General features: G+C 56.1%; 1 protein-coding gene across 4 annotated transcripts in view; it reads right to left on the bottom strand.

Annotated features, from left to right (window-relative positions):
* Wfdc1 (WAP four-disulfide core domain 1) overlaps positions 1-6,497 on the bottom strand; it is a 23,690-nt gene extending 17,193 nt beyond the window's left edge. For 2 of the 4 annotated variants that reach the window (XM_023706818.1, XM_023706817.1), the window contains exon 1: positions 6,041-6,359. In XM_023706818.1, the coding sequence (XP_023562586.1) occupies positions 6,041-6,160 (120 nt within the window). In that variant the 5' untranslated portion in view covers positions 6,161-6,359. The other 2 variants (XM_023706816.1, XM_004646575.2) reach the window with 2 other exon arrangements.
* Between the last annotated feature and the right edge of the window lie 3,797 nt (positions 6,498-10,294).

Below are 10,294 nucleotides of genomic sequence, written 5' to 3'. Positions count from 1 at the left end.
CATGCGGCCTTGGTGGAGCCTCCAGGGCCTGGCCTTGGCCACCACGCCAGCAGGTTGCTTGCTGAGTCCCCCACCTCCTTCTGCGGGCTTGGCCCTCGCGGTGGCTGCCTGCCCTGTCTGTGGACCTCCCCTTGCCAGAACAGGTCCTATACTCCCCGCCCCTCGTGGCCCGCGTCCCCCTAAGAAGTCTCACCTCCTACAGGACCCTGTGTGTCCTCAGTATTTTCTAATGCTCGCCATGCTTTACTGAAGCAGATTGTTTGGATTACTGTTGGGTGCTCCTTGTTAGGTTAGGAAAACGACACGAGAGCCTGGGCAAACCCAGACCACAGCCCAAGCACGCCGGCATGGGGCTTGTGGTTTATTCCTGGTGCCGGACTACTTTACGGTCAGACCTGGATCATGGCTGGTGTCTAGGACGTAGTGAGAACCCTTGCTGTAGACAGCCCAGTTAGAAGATGCCCAAAGGGTCTGAACAGCAATCTCCCCAGAAAAGCTCCTCAGGGAGCTGGGAACTGCACGGGTGGGCACTGCCAGCATCCTTAGATCATTAGCCAGCAGGGAAAGGCAAGTCACAACCACAAAGAGAGACCATTTCTTGTAGCCATCCTTCAGCTGCAAGGCTATAACGAGAAGCAGCCAGTACAGGGCACGCTGCGCAGAACAGGAGTGTGCACGGCGCTGTGGGAATGCGAGAGCTTGCAGCTGCTGTGGGAAGCGGCGGGCAGTTCACTGAAACGTTGACCGCAGAGCCACGTGATGCCGGGATCTGCGCGATCACAAGTTTAAGCCTGGCGTGGGTAACTTAGCAAGCAGGTGAGGCCGTGCTGGTATTTGGTAGATTCGGAACGTAAGGCTGAGGGAGATTGCAGGCCCCTTTGAAGCTCAGGGGAGCCCCCAGCGTGGGTCTCTAACCCACACTGCTCTTTCCAGCACCTCCTGCCTCCTGCATTCCTGTTCTGTCACCAAGAAATCTCAAGCTCCAGCGGGGCCATAAACCCACATCATTAGCTCTCCATCATTTTCTACAGAGTTAACTAAATTGGACCCCGTGTTAGGGCCTCACCAGTTTTTATCCTGATTCATGGTGACAGTGGCCCCAGCCCCTCTGCAGGGCGGCTCAGAGCTCACCAGGCATCTGCAGAGAAGGCAGCTCGGTTTTCCACCTAAGCTTGTCTGGGATGAGGAGGCCTCATTTATAGAATGGATGGCACTCAGGACAGAGACAAGCCTCCAGCCCTCACCCCTCTGCCCTGGCAGCAGGGAGGCGACTGTGGTGGTCCAACCACGGGGCCTGTGGGGAGAGCCAGCTGAGGTGGGCCACTATTCTCTGACAGAAACCCAAATGCCTTTTCTCAGAATTTTGACAGAATAAAAGAGATAAGTTATTTATCATGTAGCATTGAAATAGCAGATGGTGGCAGGTGACAGAGACCTGGTTGGGTGGAGGGGCTGGGAGGAAGATGGCCAATGTCTTGCAGAAGATTTTGCAGAAGGTCCATGCAGGGTGATGCCCAGGGAGGGCCCCGGACAAGGACCATTCTTGGGGAAAGAGAGACAGCACTCACGCTCCAACCTCTTCCTGCTCCAGGGCTGAAGTCTCTGGCCCACGGTCAGGCCAGGCTTGGCCCCTTCTGTCCCCTGCATTCCCTGTCTCTCCACCATGCCAACCCAGCCTCTTTGAGGCCCCCAGAGTGCCACAAGCTCAGTCCCGGCTCTGGCCTGGTATGCAGGCCTCTGTGACACAGGCGTGTCTTGTGCCCATTCCACCCCAGGCAGCTTCTTTAGGGTGCATGTATTTGCACACTCACTGGTTTATTGTGTCTCTTCACTGTGCTGTGCCTTCCTAGGGACAGCAGCTTGGTTTTGCTGTCACCTGTGCCGCAGGAGCAGGTACTCAGGAAGTGTTCACTGTGGTGGGAGGAAGGTTTGCGACAGTGACGATCTGCAGCACCCACTGGCAGTTTTCCAGGCCTCCCTCTAAGTGGTTGATGCACGGGAAAGGGCTGCCATCCTCGCTATAGTGAGGAAACTGAGGCACCAAATTACTGTACTGTGACAGCCCAGGCTTAGGATCTGACTGACTGGTTCCTGATGGTAGCAGAGGCAGCCCTTGTAAAATTTCTCTGCGCAATAATCCTCAGTATGGCCCTCAGGCCCCCCTTCCTAACCTCCTTTAGCCTTGGGGAAACTGAGGCACAGCAGTATTTAAGGCACTGCATGGGCAGATGCAGTTCTCAGGCAGCAGGGGCAAGACTCTGGAGCCTTCCTTTCCTGGGAGCCAGGAGCTGGGAGATGCTGCCCAACCTTGCCTGCTTCCTCCATCCGGGTCTTCTCCTCCCACCTCCTGTGGAGCAGCCCCATTTTGTGTGCATCTGCAAAAACTCATCCAGGCCCTGCCCTGCAGCTCGTGCCCACCTTCCTTTCCATGCACACAGCCTCTGTTGAAAATAACATAATGACAATGAGGCAATTCTCCCAAAATGGAGAGAACCTTCACAAGAGTCCTGGAGCAGGCCTTTCATTCCTGCTCGGGGACTGGATGACAAGTCAAGTTCAACACACTGACTGCACAAGAGATGGCATCAAGCTCAGAGAAGCACTTTCCAGGCATGCACAGCTGACCTGGAGCGAAAGGCTTTCCCTAAGTTTTTCCAGCTGGTGAGTACCTTTTCCATCCTGGGGAGGTATCTTAGGAGCTCTCTATGGACCTGCAAAATCATCCTGCTGCACATAGCCTCAGGAAGCAGGAAAAGGCAGCAGCAGCCCTGGCTCTGTCAGCGGGGAGCGATTTGGCACTTTCAAGTCTGGGTTCAGCTGAAGCCAAGGAGCTGGCTTACCAGCCAGAGGAGTCTGCGTGAATAAACAATGGCTCATCTGAGCATGGAGACGGCCCGCAGGCCTTGGGAAAGGCCAGGGACCCACCATATGGCACGACATGCCCACGCAAGGTGCAGAACAGTAAGCCAGGCGTGCAGCATGTGATGGCCCGTGTGTGTAACGCGCAGAACGTGCAAGGGTGTGGAGACGAGAAGCCGAGGGTGGCGGCCAGGGCCCGGGAATAGGAGAGTGGGGGCCGCTGACTAACGGCTACATATTTTCTTTTAGGGATGACAGAAGCAGTTGGTAAATAGTTAAGTCATGGTAACATAGCCCCCAAAATGTACTAGATGCCACTGAAATGTTCACTCTCCATGAGTAATTTACATCCTCTGTATTTTATCTCCGCAAAGTTTTTAAATGCTGTGGATAGAGTGCCCTCCCCCCGTGATGTCAGCAGAGCTTATGCAGCGAAGGAAGAAGTTAGATGAGTTTTACTTGTAACTCTCTGTGCTGTCTAAAATGTATTTTTACAATAAACATCATTATTTTAAAAATCAGAAAGAAAATGTGTTTTGCCACTTCCATTTAAGGAGAAAGAATCCAATGTGCAGAGCTGCCCCGCTGTGCCTGCCCCTCTCCAGGCGGTCACCACTCTTTTTATTTCATGAGTAAGAGCTTTACCCTTTTCTGGAATGTCCCAGCAGCAACTTAATGGCCAGACCAATAAAATGTACCCCAGGACTGGATTGCTTGCCGGAGGAAAAAAGCCAATTTTCCTTTAAGCATTACTTTCTCTTCCTCTGGAATTTGGACGTCAAAGTTCTAAAAATAAGACTGTCCCTGGAACGCAGGACTTGGTTCAAGACTCCGGACTTTCTCAGGGAGACGCACAAAAGACCAGAATCTCACGAGACTGTAAACTCGGTGTTGTCATGCACCTGAAGGCCTCCTGCAGCACGCCATGCCCGCTGTTCTAGAAGGTTCTCGTGCGCTTCCCTCCGTCTCTAACAGCACATTCGTCAGTGCCAGGCCTACCGCATTTCTGACGCTCGGCGGCAAGGGCAGTGCGCCCGGACACACCACCTCTGTCTTCTCACCGGTCTGCCCAGACAGGGCCAGAAACCACACACAGTGAGACACAGGTGAAGTGAGCCCCTTGCTTTTCCTGTCATCTGCAGAAGTGGTGAAAAACTGGATGAATCATGCAGCCAACAGTAATGTAGCTGAGAATTGTGAAGACAAAGCCAAGAGAACACCCCTGAGGGGATCTCCGGGCACTGCTCGGCGAAAGGCCCCCTCCCTCTGCTGTCCCCCTCTTCTCTTCCTTCTTTTACTATCTCTGTCCCTCTTTTTTTTAGAAAATGAGTACGATTGACAAAGTAACATGTATTAAAGGTGTGCAGCATCACAGCTGACACACACACACACGTGAGAGGATTGCTACAATCAAGCCCAGCAGCACAGACCGCCCTTCTTAGTTTCCTGCACGTGGAAACATTTCGGACGGCACAGCAAAGACGTGCTCTTAAAAACGTGCGCAACATCTCACTTCCGGAAACAGAGCACCAGTCTAGGGAGCACCATTCTAGACAGCTTCTTCCTGGCTCTACTCATTTTTTTCCCCTGTCTGTACTCATTAATGCATTTTTTGAAAATAAAAAGTTGACAATGCTGTATATGCTGCTTTTTTTTTTTTTTTAACGGAACCGGGGATTGAACTCAGGCCCTTGTACCTGCCAGGGAAGCACTTACTCCATCCACTGAGCCACCCCTCTGGCCCCCTTATGTGCTGCTTTGTAACTGGCTGTTTCACTTGACAGAGCGCAGTGGACACCCTTCACTCCAGTGAGATGCATGTCAACGTCATGATCTCTTATCGGACTAACTTGTGACTTTTTCCATCCCCCATTACCTTCTCCCGGCCCAAGGCAGTGTGTCCGCCTCCTCCAGGAAGGCTTCAGGGTGTGTCCTCCCTGCTCCAAAAGCCCACCAGCACCTCGCTTCCTGCTGTTTTCTGCCTCCCATGGCCTGCCTGTCTCTGCCCTCCAGCACATGCCCAGCCTGGACAGTGGGGTCTTGGAGGCCCAGAGCAGCCTCAGTATAGTCTCCTGTATCCACCATATGTGGACTCATTAAACTTTGCTCCTCCTTTATCTTCATCATCTGGCAAACTCCTATTCACCCTTCAAAGCCCGAGGCCAATGCTTCCTTCTCAGAGGACCTGCCCTGCCTCCCCTGGGACAGAGCCACAGCAAGCTCCTCTTTGTCTTCACTGTGATCCCTCACCACTCACCCCAGGCCACACAGGATGCCGGCTTAGCGGCAGGTGCCAGCTGAGCCCGAGTGTACTGGATGGATCCAGCCCTAGCCCAGAGACCCGGTTCCTCCCACGCCATGCACCTTCACACTTTAGAAGCCTCCCGAGGCAGCGACCACTCCACGCTAAGTTCTCGGTGCGTCTCCAGCCTTACCTCGTCCCTCACACACAGAGCTCCGGGGACGCCACTTAACCCTGTGCCCCGTCCACTGCGCAGCCTGAGCCTGGGCTCTGCACTCTCAGGGAGCCTGAGTCCACCCTCTGCGCACCTGCTCCCCACCGGCCTCTTCCTGCTTTACTTCCTTGGCACTCAAATGCTGAAAGCACAGTTCCTCTCGCTTATTCTCCTTTGCCCTCACGGTGGGGTGAATTCCCAGGCCGGGCTCCGATCCCTGCCTTCCAGAGCCCAGGACAGCGCCCGTAAACAGCGGTGATAGAAATGTCTTTGCCGAGAGGAACGCACCCTCTGTCTCCTGTGGATGAGCTTGGGAGGGCTCAGAGATGCCACCCACTGTGCCTGAAGTCACACAGCTGGGGAGGAGTGGAGCCTCCTACCCTCACACCCAGCCACCTCTCCAGCATGGCTGCCACTGAAATTACTAAGTGTAGAAATCCTGCCAGTGTGTTGCCTATTTCATGTACATGGGGTGAGGGACAGCGCAGACAAAACACCGCCTGCTTCGGGCCTGTGGACCCTTGAACAGGGGCTGATTTTCAGGAGGGGCAAGCATTGGCTGCAAGTCCCTGGCCAGGAACCATCCTGCTGCACGCTCATAGTGTCTTGGCCCCCGCCTGCCTGCACAGGTCAGAGGACACCGGCAGGATAGCTCAGCCAAAGGTCCCCTGCTCCGGCTGCCCCACCCACAGAGGCCCCCCGTGGCTCTAGCTCCAGGCACTTACGCGGGACCTCTCCGGCAGCCTGTCTGGGAGGGCGGGCTTCCAGCTGTCCTTGGCAGAGCTGGCTGTCAGGAGCTGCAGGAGACAGAGAGCCCAGAGGACCTTCCCTCTGCAGCTGCCCATCCTGCGGCCGACGCAGGGCGCTTGGCCAGCAGAAGACCTTGCAGACGCTGGGAAGGGGCCTGGAGAAGAACAGAAGTGCGTGCTGAGCCTCGCTCAGCTCTCTCCTGGCTCCTGCGAATTGTCACATGCCCACACCCCTACGGCTTTGGGCCTGCCAGGTTCCTTTCAGCCCGCCGCCCTCTGATTGCTGTTCCCAGTCTCTGACCCCCGCAGCAGCAGCAGCGGCTCCAGCAGCTCTAGCAACAGGAGGAGGGCCCTCCGGCTTGCTGTTCAAGCCGCTGGGAGCGGCCCTGCCGCTCTGCACTCTTGCTAGTGAGCTGTCCTGTGGGAAGGCGTCTCCTCTGTCCTCTGAGGAGTGCGCAGGCTGCAGGCTGGGGCCACCCAGGGTGGGTGGGACTTGAGCACCTCGGCCAAGTTCCGGCTGGCCCCAGACTGTCTGCCCAGGACAGCCGCGAGGGCACCAGCTGCCGGGTGTGTGGCCGTGGAGAGCCTGGGCTCCTACTCTCTGGCGTGGGCTCTGGGACAGTCTCACATGCAGTCAGCTTCTGTGCAGTTCCCTTGACAACAAGCCTGCAAAGCACAGCTGGTCACATCCGTCTCGAGAGTACCGTCCAGGTTAGTATATGCAGGGACAACATCCACACTTAGAATCTCATAAGCATGCTCTGTGGGCTGTTCTCATGCCCAGCTGAACAGGGACTGATGTGACACCCATCTTACAGATGTGGAACAGAGACATGGTGTCTCTGAGGTCCACCTGAGGTCACACAACAGTGTGGAGTGGAAGCTGGAAGCCCGACTCCTCCTGTCACTGAGGGAACAGGCGGGAAAGGTGCAGGGCCCAGGATCTTAGAGTGACAAAGCTCCAGCTTCCTAGGTGGCTTCCAGGAGTGGCCCTGGCCAAAGTGGCTCCTCCCTCCTGCTAGCTCACCTCACACCCTGGCTGGTACCATCCACCCCTCCTGGCCTTTGGGCAAGTAGTGATCGCAGCAAATGTATCTCCTGAAGTATATTCCCTTTTGGTGCAGGGAAGCCACGCGCTGGCCTGCAGACAGGTGCATCTCTGGTGTTCGTGCAGAGCTCGGAGCAGCCCAGACTTGGGTGCTTCACGGCAGGACTGAGCAAAGCTCCCAGGAGCAGAGGAGTGTCACCAGCACTGTGTCCTGAGATGCCTCACCTGCCTTTCCATGGTCCCACCCCAGTGGAAACTTTAGCCTGGGTTCTAGAACATTCCCCCATTTCTTTGTCCTGAAATGGTGTGCTGAGCTCTATGGCCCTGCTCCGGGTAGCACACTCTCTGCTCAGCCCACCAGCTGTGGTCTGCTCCTATCCCATCAAGGCTACTGCTCGTGGAGAAGTCAGACATCCCCAGAGGCTGGGCAGTGGGGCCCGCCACTGACAAGGACCCCATTGTGCCTCAGTTTCCCCATCTATAAAGCAGGGGATGGAAGCAGCAGCTGCCCCTTAGGCTGCCAGGGTATGGGAGGACAAGGGTGGAGGCCTTGCTTGGGCAGGCTCCCTGAGGCTGGCTACGTGCCATCCGCATGCTCCCCTTGCAGTCAGACCCCTCCAGACCCCACCCTTTGGGGAAACTTCCTGCCCAGTTTTCCTGGGGTAACCGCATGTCCCGAAGCTTTCCATGCCCGCCCCTATCCTTGTCTTAAAAGTTCCATTCTGCTCCTGGCCCATTTCCTGCCTCTCTGTCTGCAGGTGGCCTCATTTCTGTGGGGGTGCCGTCACCCCTCACACCCACCAGGTGGGTGCTCAGCCTGAGCTCGGTCTGTCCAGTTGCCTGGCCTTTGTCCTACGAGGTCTCCACCCCATCACCTCTCCCCTCTTCAAGTCTGTGTTCCCAACTCCAGGACTAGATCAAAAGCCCTGGGTACCTGCTGGCTTCCTGCCCCTGCAGCTAACTCACAGGGGACCCTCCGTGTTCATTTGCCTGTCACTATCTGCCCCCACCCCCAGAGGCCAGCTCTGGCTGTCCTTCTGCCAGCCTCTTTGTCCCCTGCACAGCCAGGAGGCATTTGTCACGAGACAGAGCTAGGGCCCATCTGGGCTGGCACTGTCCATCCCTCTCAGCAATCCCTTGTCACAGGGACCAGTGACACGCGACAGGTCCAGACTCAGATCTGCCCTATGCAGAACATCTGCCCTGCTCTTTAAAGACTTATGAAAACAGGTGACTGTATCCTAGGAATTTTTATATGGGCTGCGAGGCTGTGCTCCGTATTTCCAGTGTTTGGCTTGACACAGTGTATCATTACATGAATTGTTTCTGCTTTCTCTTTTCTAGAGAAGGGACTTTGACACACGCAGCTTGCATTCTGTTACTCCCAAGCTGCACCAGTCTGCGACTCTGGCTTCCCTTCCAGCGCTGAGCTTGGAGTGCCAGGGCTGTCGCCCAGCCACACAAAGGGCACCCTTGGCCTACCGGCCACTGCTTCCTTGTTCCCACCTCCACTTCTGGGCCTCTATTCAGAGTCTCTAAAAAAAATAACAATTGGGTGGTTTTCCTGAGAATCAGCATAAACCATGCTTCTTGGAATTGGGAGAGGAAAAGAATGAAGAGAAGCTTTCAAATACCTCCAACGTCAGCTTCCACAGATGACCCACAGAGCCTTCCCCTGCTGCCTCTCGGAGAGGGACGGCTGCCTAGGCCAAGGGCAAGGCTGGTCCTGAATACGGACGCCGGCCCCGCCCCGGCCTCCTGGCTGCTGACCTCAGGTGAGTCACCTGCCTGTCTGTGCTTCGCTGTTCTCTCCTGGGGGTAGGAGTAATGGGACCCCCATTTCCTGGGGTTGTCCTGAGGGTCGAGTGAGCATGCGTAGGAGACAGTGCTGTGAGCACCGCTGTCCTCATCTGCCTCTGACCTTGTCAAGGCCCAGGGCTGTGGGAGTCCACCTCTGAGTCTGTCACAGGGGCGTCCATCATGGGGCAACTTCTGTGTCAGGCACAGAGCTGGGCTCCGTACCAGCAGCCCTGCTCCCCTCATCTTGCCCACTCTGCTTGCGCAGGGGCCGCGAAGGGTGGCCTGAGGACGCTACCCTGTGGCTCCGAAGACAAGGTCAGGGCCATGGGCTGAGGAATGAAGGGGCCTCTATGAGCTGCGTCCCTGTGAACCTCTGCTGGCAACGGAGTGCAGCCTGGTGAGACTGCCCCAAAGACTTCCCAGCTGTAGAACAGGAAGACGAAGGGGCTGTGCTGCTGCCAAAGCAAAGCCGCCCTTCGAGGCAGCTACAGGAGAAAGTGCCCCGCCCCCGCCAGGGGGCGTCGGCTGATAGGCGCTGCTGCGCCCTGACACCTTCACTGAGCCTGCTTTGAGTAGCATGGGATCTGTGGCCCGGATGTATTTGCTGGCCATAATCCTATGAGGACCCAAGGAACCTTCCCGATGTGTACAAGTGAGGGCCGTTTCCTGTGGGGCCGGGCAGACCTCTGGGGCTCCATGAGTGTTCCACAGTGGTGTCTCGTGGGGGCTCTGATCTGCCGGTTAACTCCTCGCAACACTAACTTATCAAACAAAAGTCTGTAAGACACAGCGGGTCACCCACCACTCAAGGAAACCCCAGGCTGCAGGTTCTGTGGGAACAAACAAGCTCAGAGAGGAGAGATAAACACAGAGCAGCCCCTCGGCCCCAGGAAGCAGTGCTCCCCTTTGATCTGGGACTGGGCTCAGTCTCAGCCTGACAGCCAGACCCACTCTTGGCCACACTCTCCCGGTTCCTGCCAAGCCCCAGGTCTTTGCCCTTCCACTTTATCTGAACTGTGGCGGCCTGAACCTGACCCCATCTTAGCCGGCTGTCCTCTGGGCACCACCAGCCCATTAGTGCAACTTCCTATGGCGCCAAGGGCAGGAAGGCTCCCCTGGGAAGCCTCAGATGCAGGTCAGAGGCCCCAGCCAAGGCCCTTCTCCTTCAAGGAAAGAAGGAAAGAAAAAGGGTGCCTTAAAAAATACAACAAAACTGGGTATGGTATTGCGTGCCTACAATCCCAGCACTCAGGAGGCTGAAGCAGGGTCTTCCAGCTTCCCCAGTGGAGGGCTGCAGCACCCAGGCACTTGCCCCGTTTGTTGTTGTTGTTTTGCGTGGAATCGCTGCATCTATTACTTCAGTTCTCCGACATTCCCATCTA

Source organism: Octodon degus, unplaced genomic scaffold, assembly GCF_000260255.1.
Source record: "Octodon degus isolate 3935 unplaced genomic scaffold, OctDeg1.0 scaffold00271, whole genome shotgun sequence".
NCBI lineage: Eukaryota > Metazoa > Chordata > Mammalia > Rodentia > Octodontidae > Octodon > Octodon degus.
Note: the sequence above shows the minus strand (reverse complement) of the source record. Positions and strands in the feature narration are given on the sequence as shown.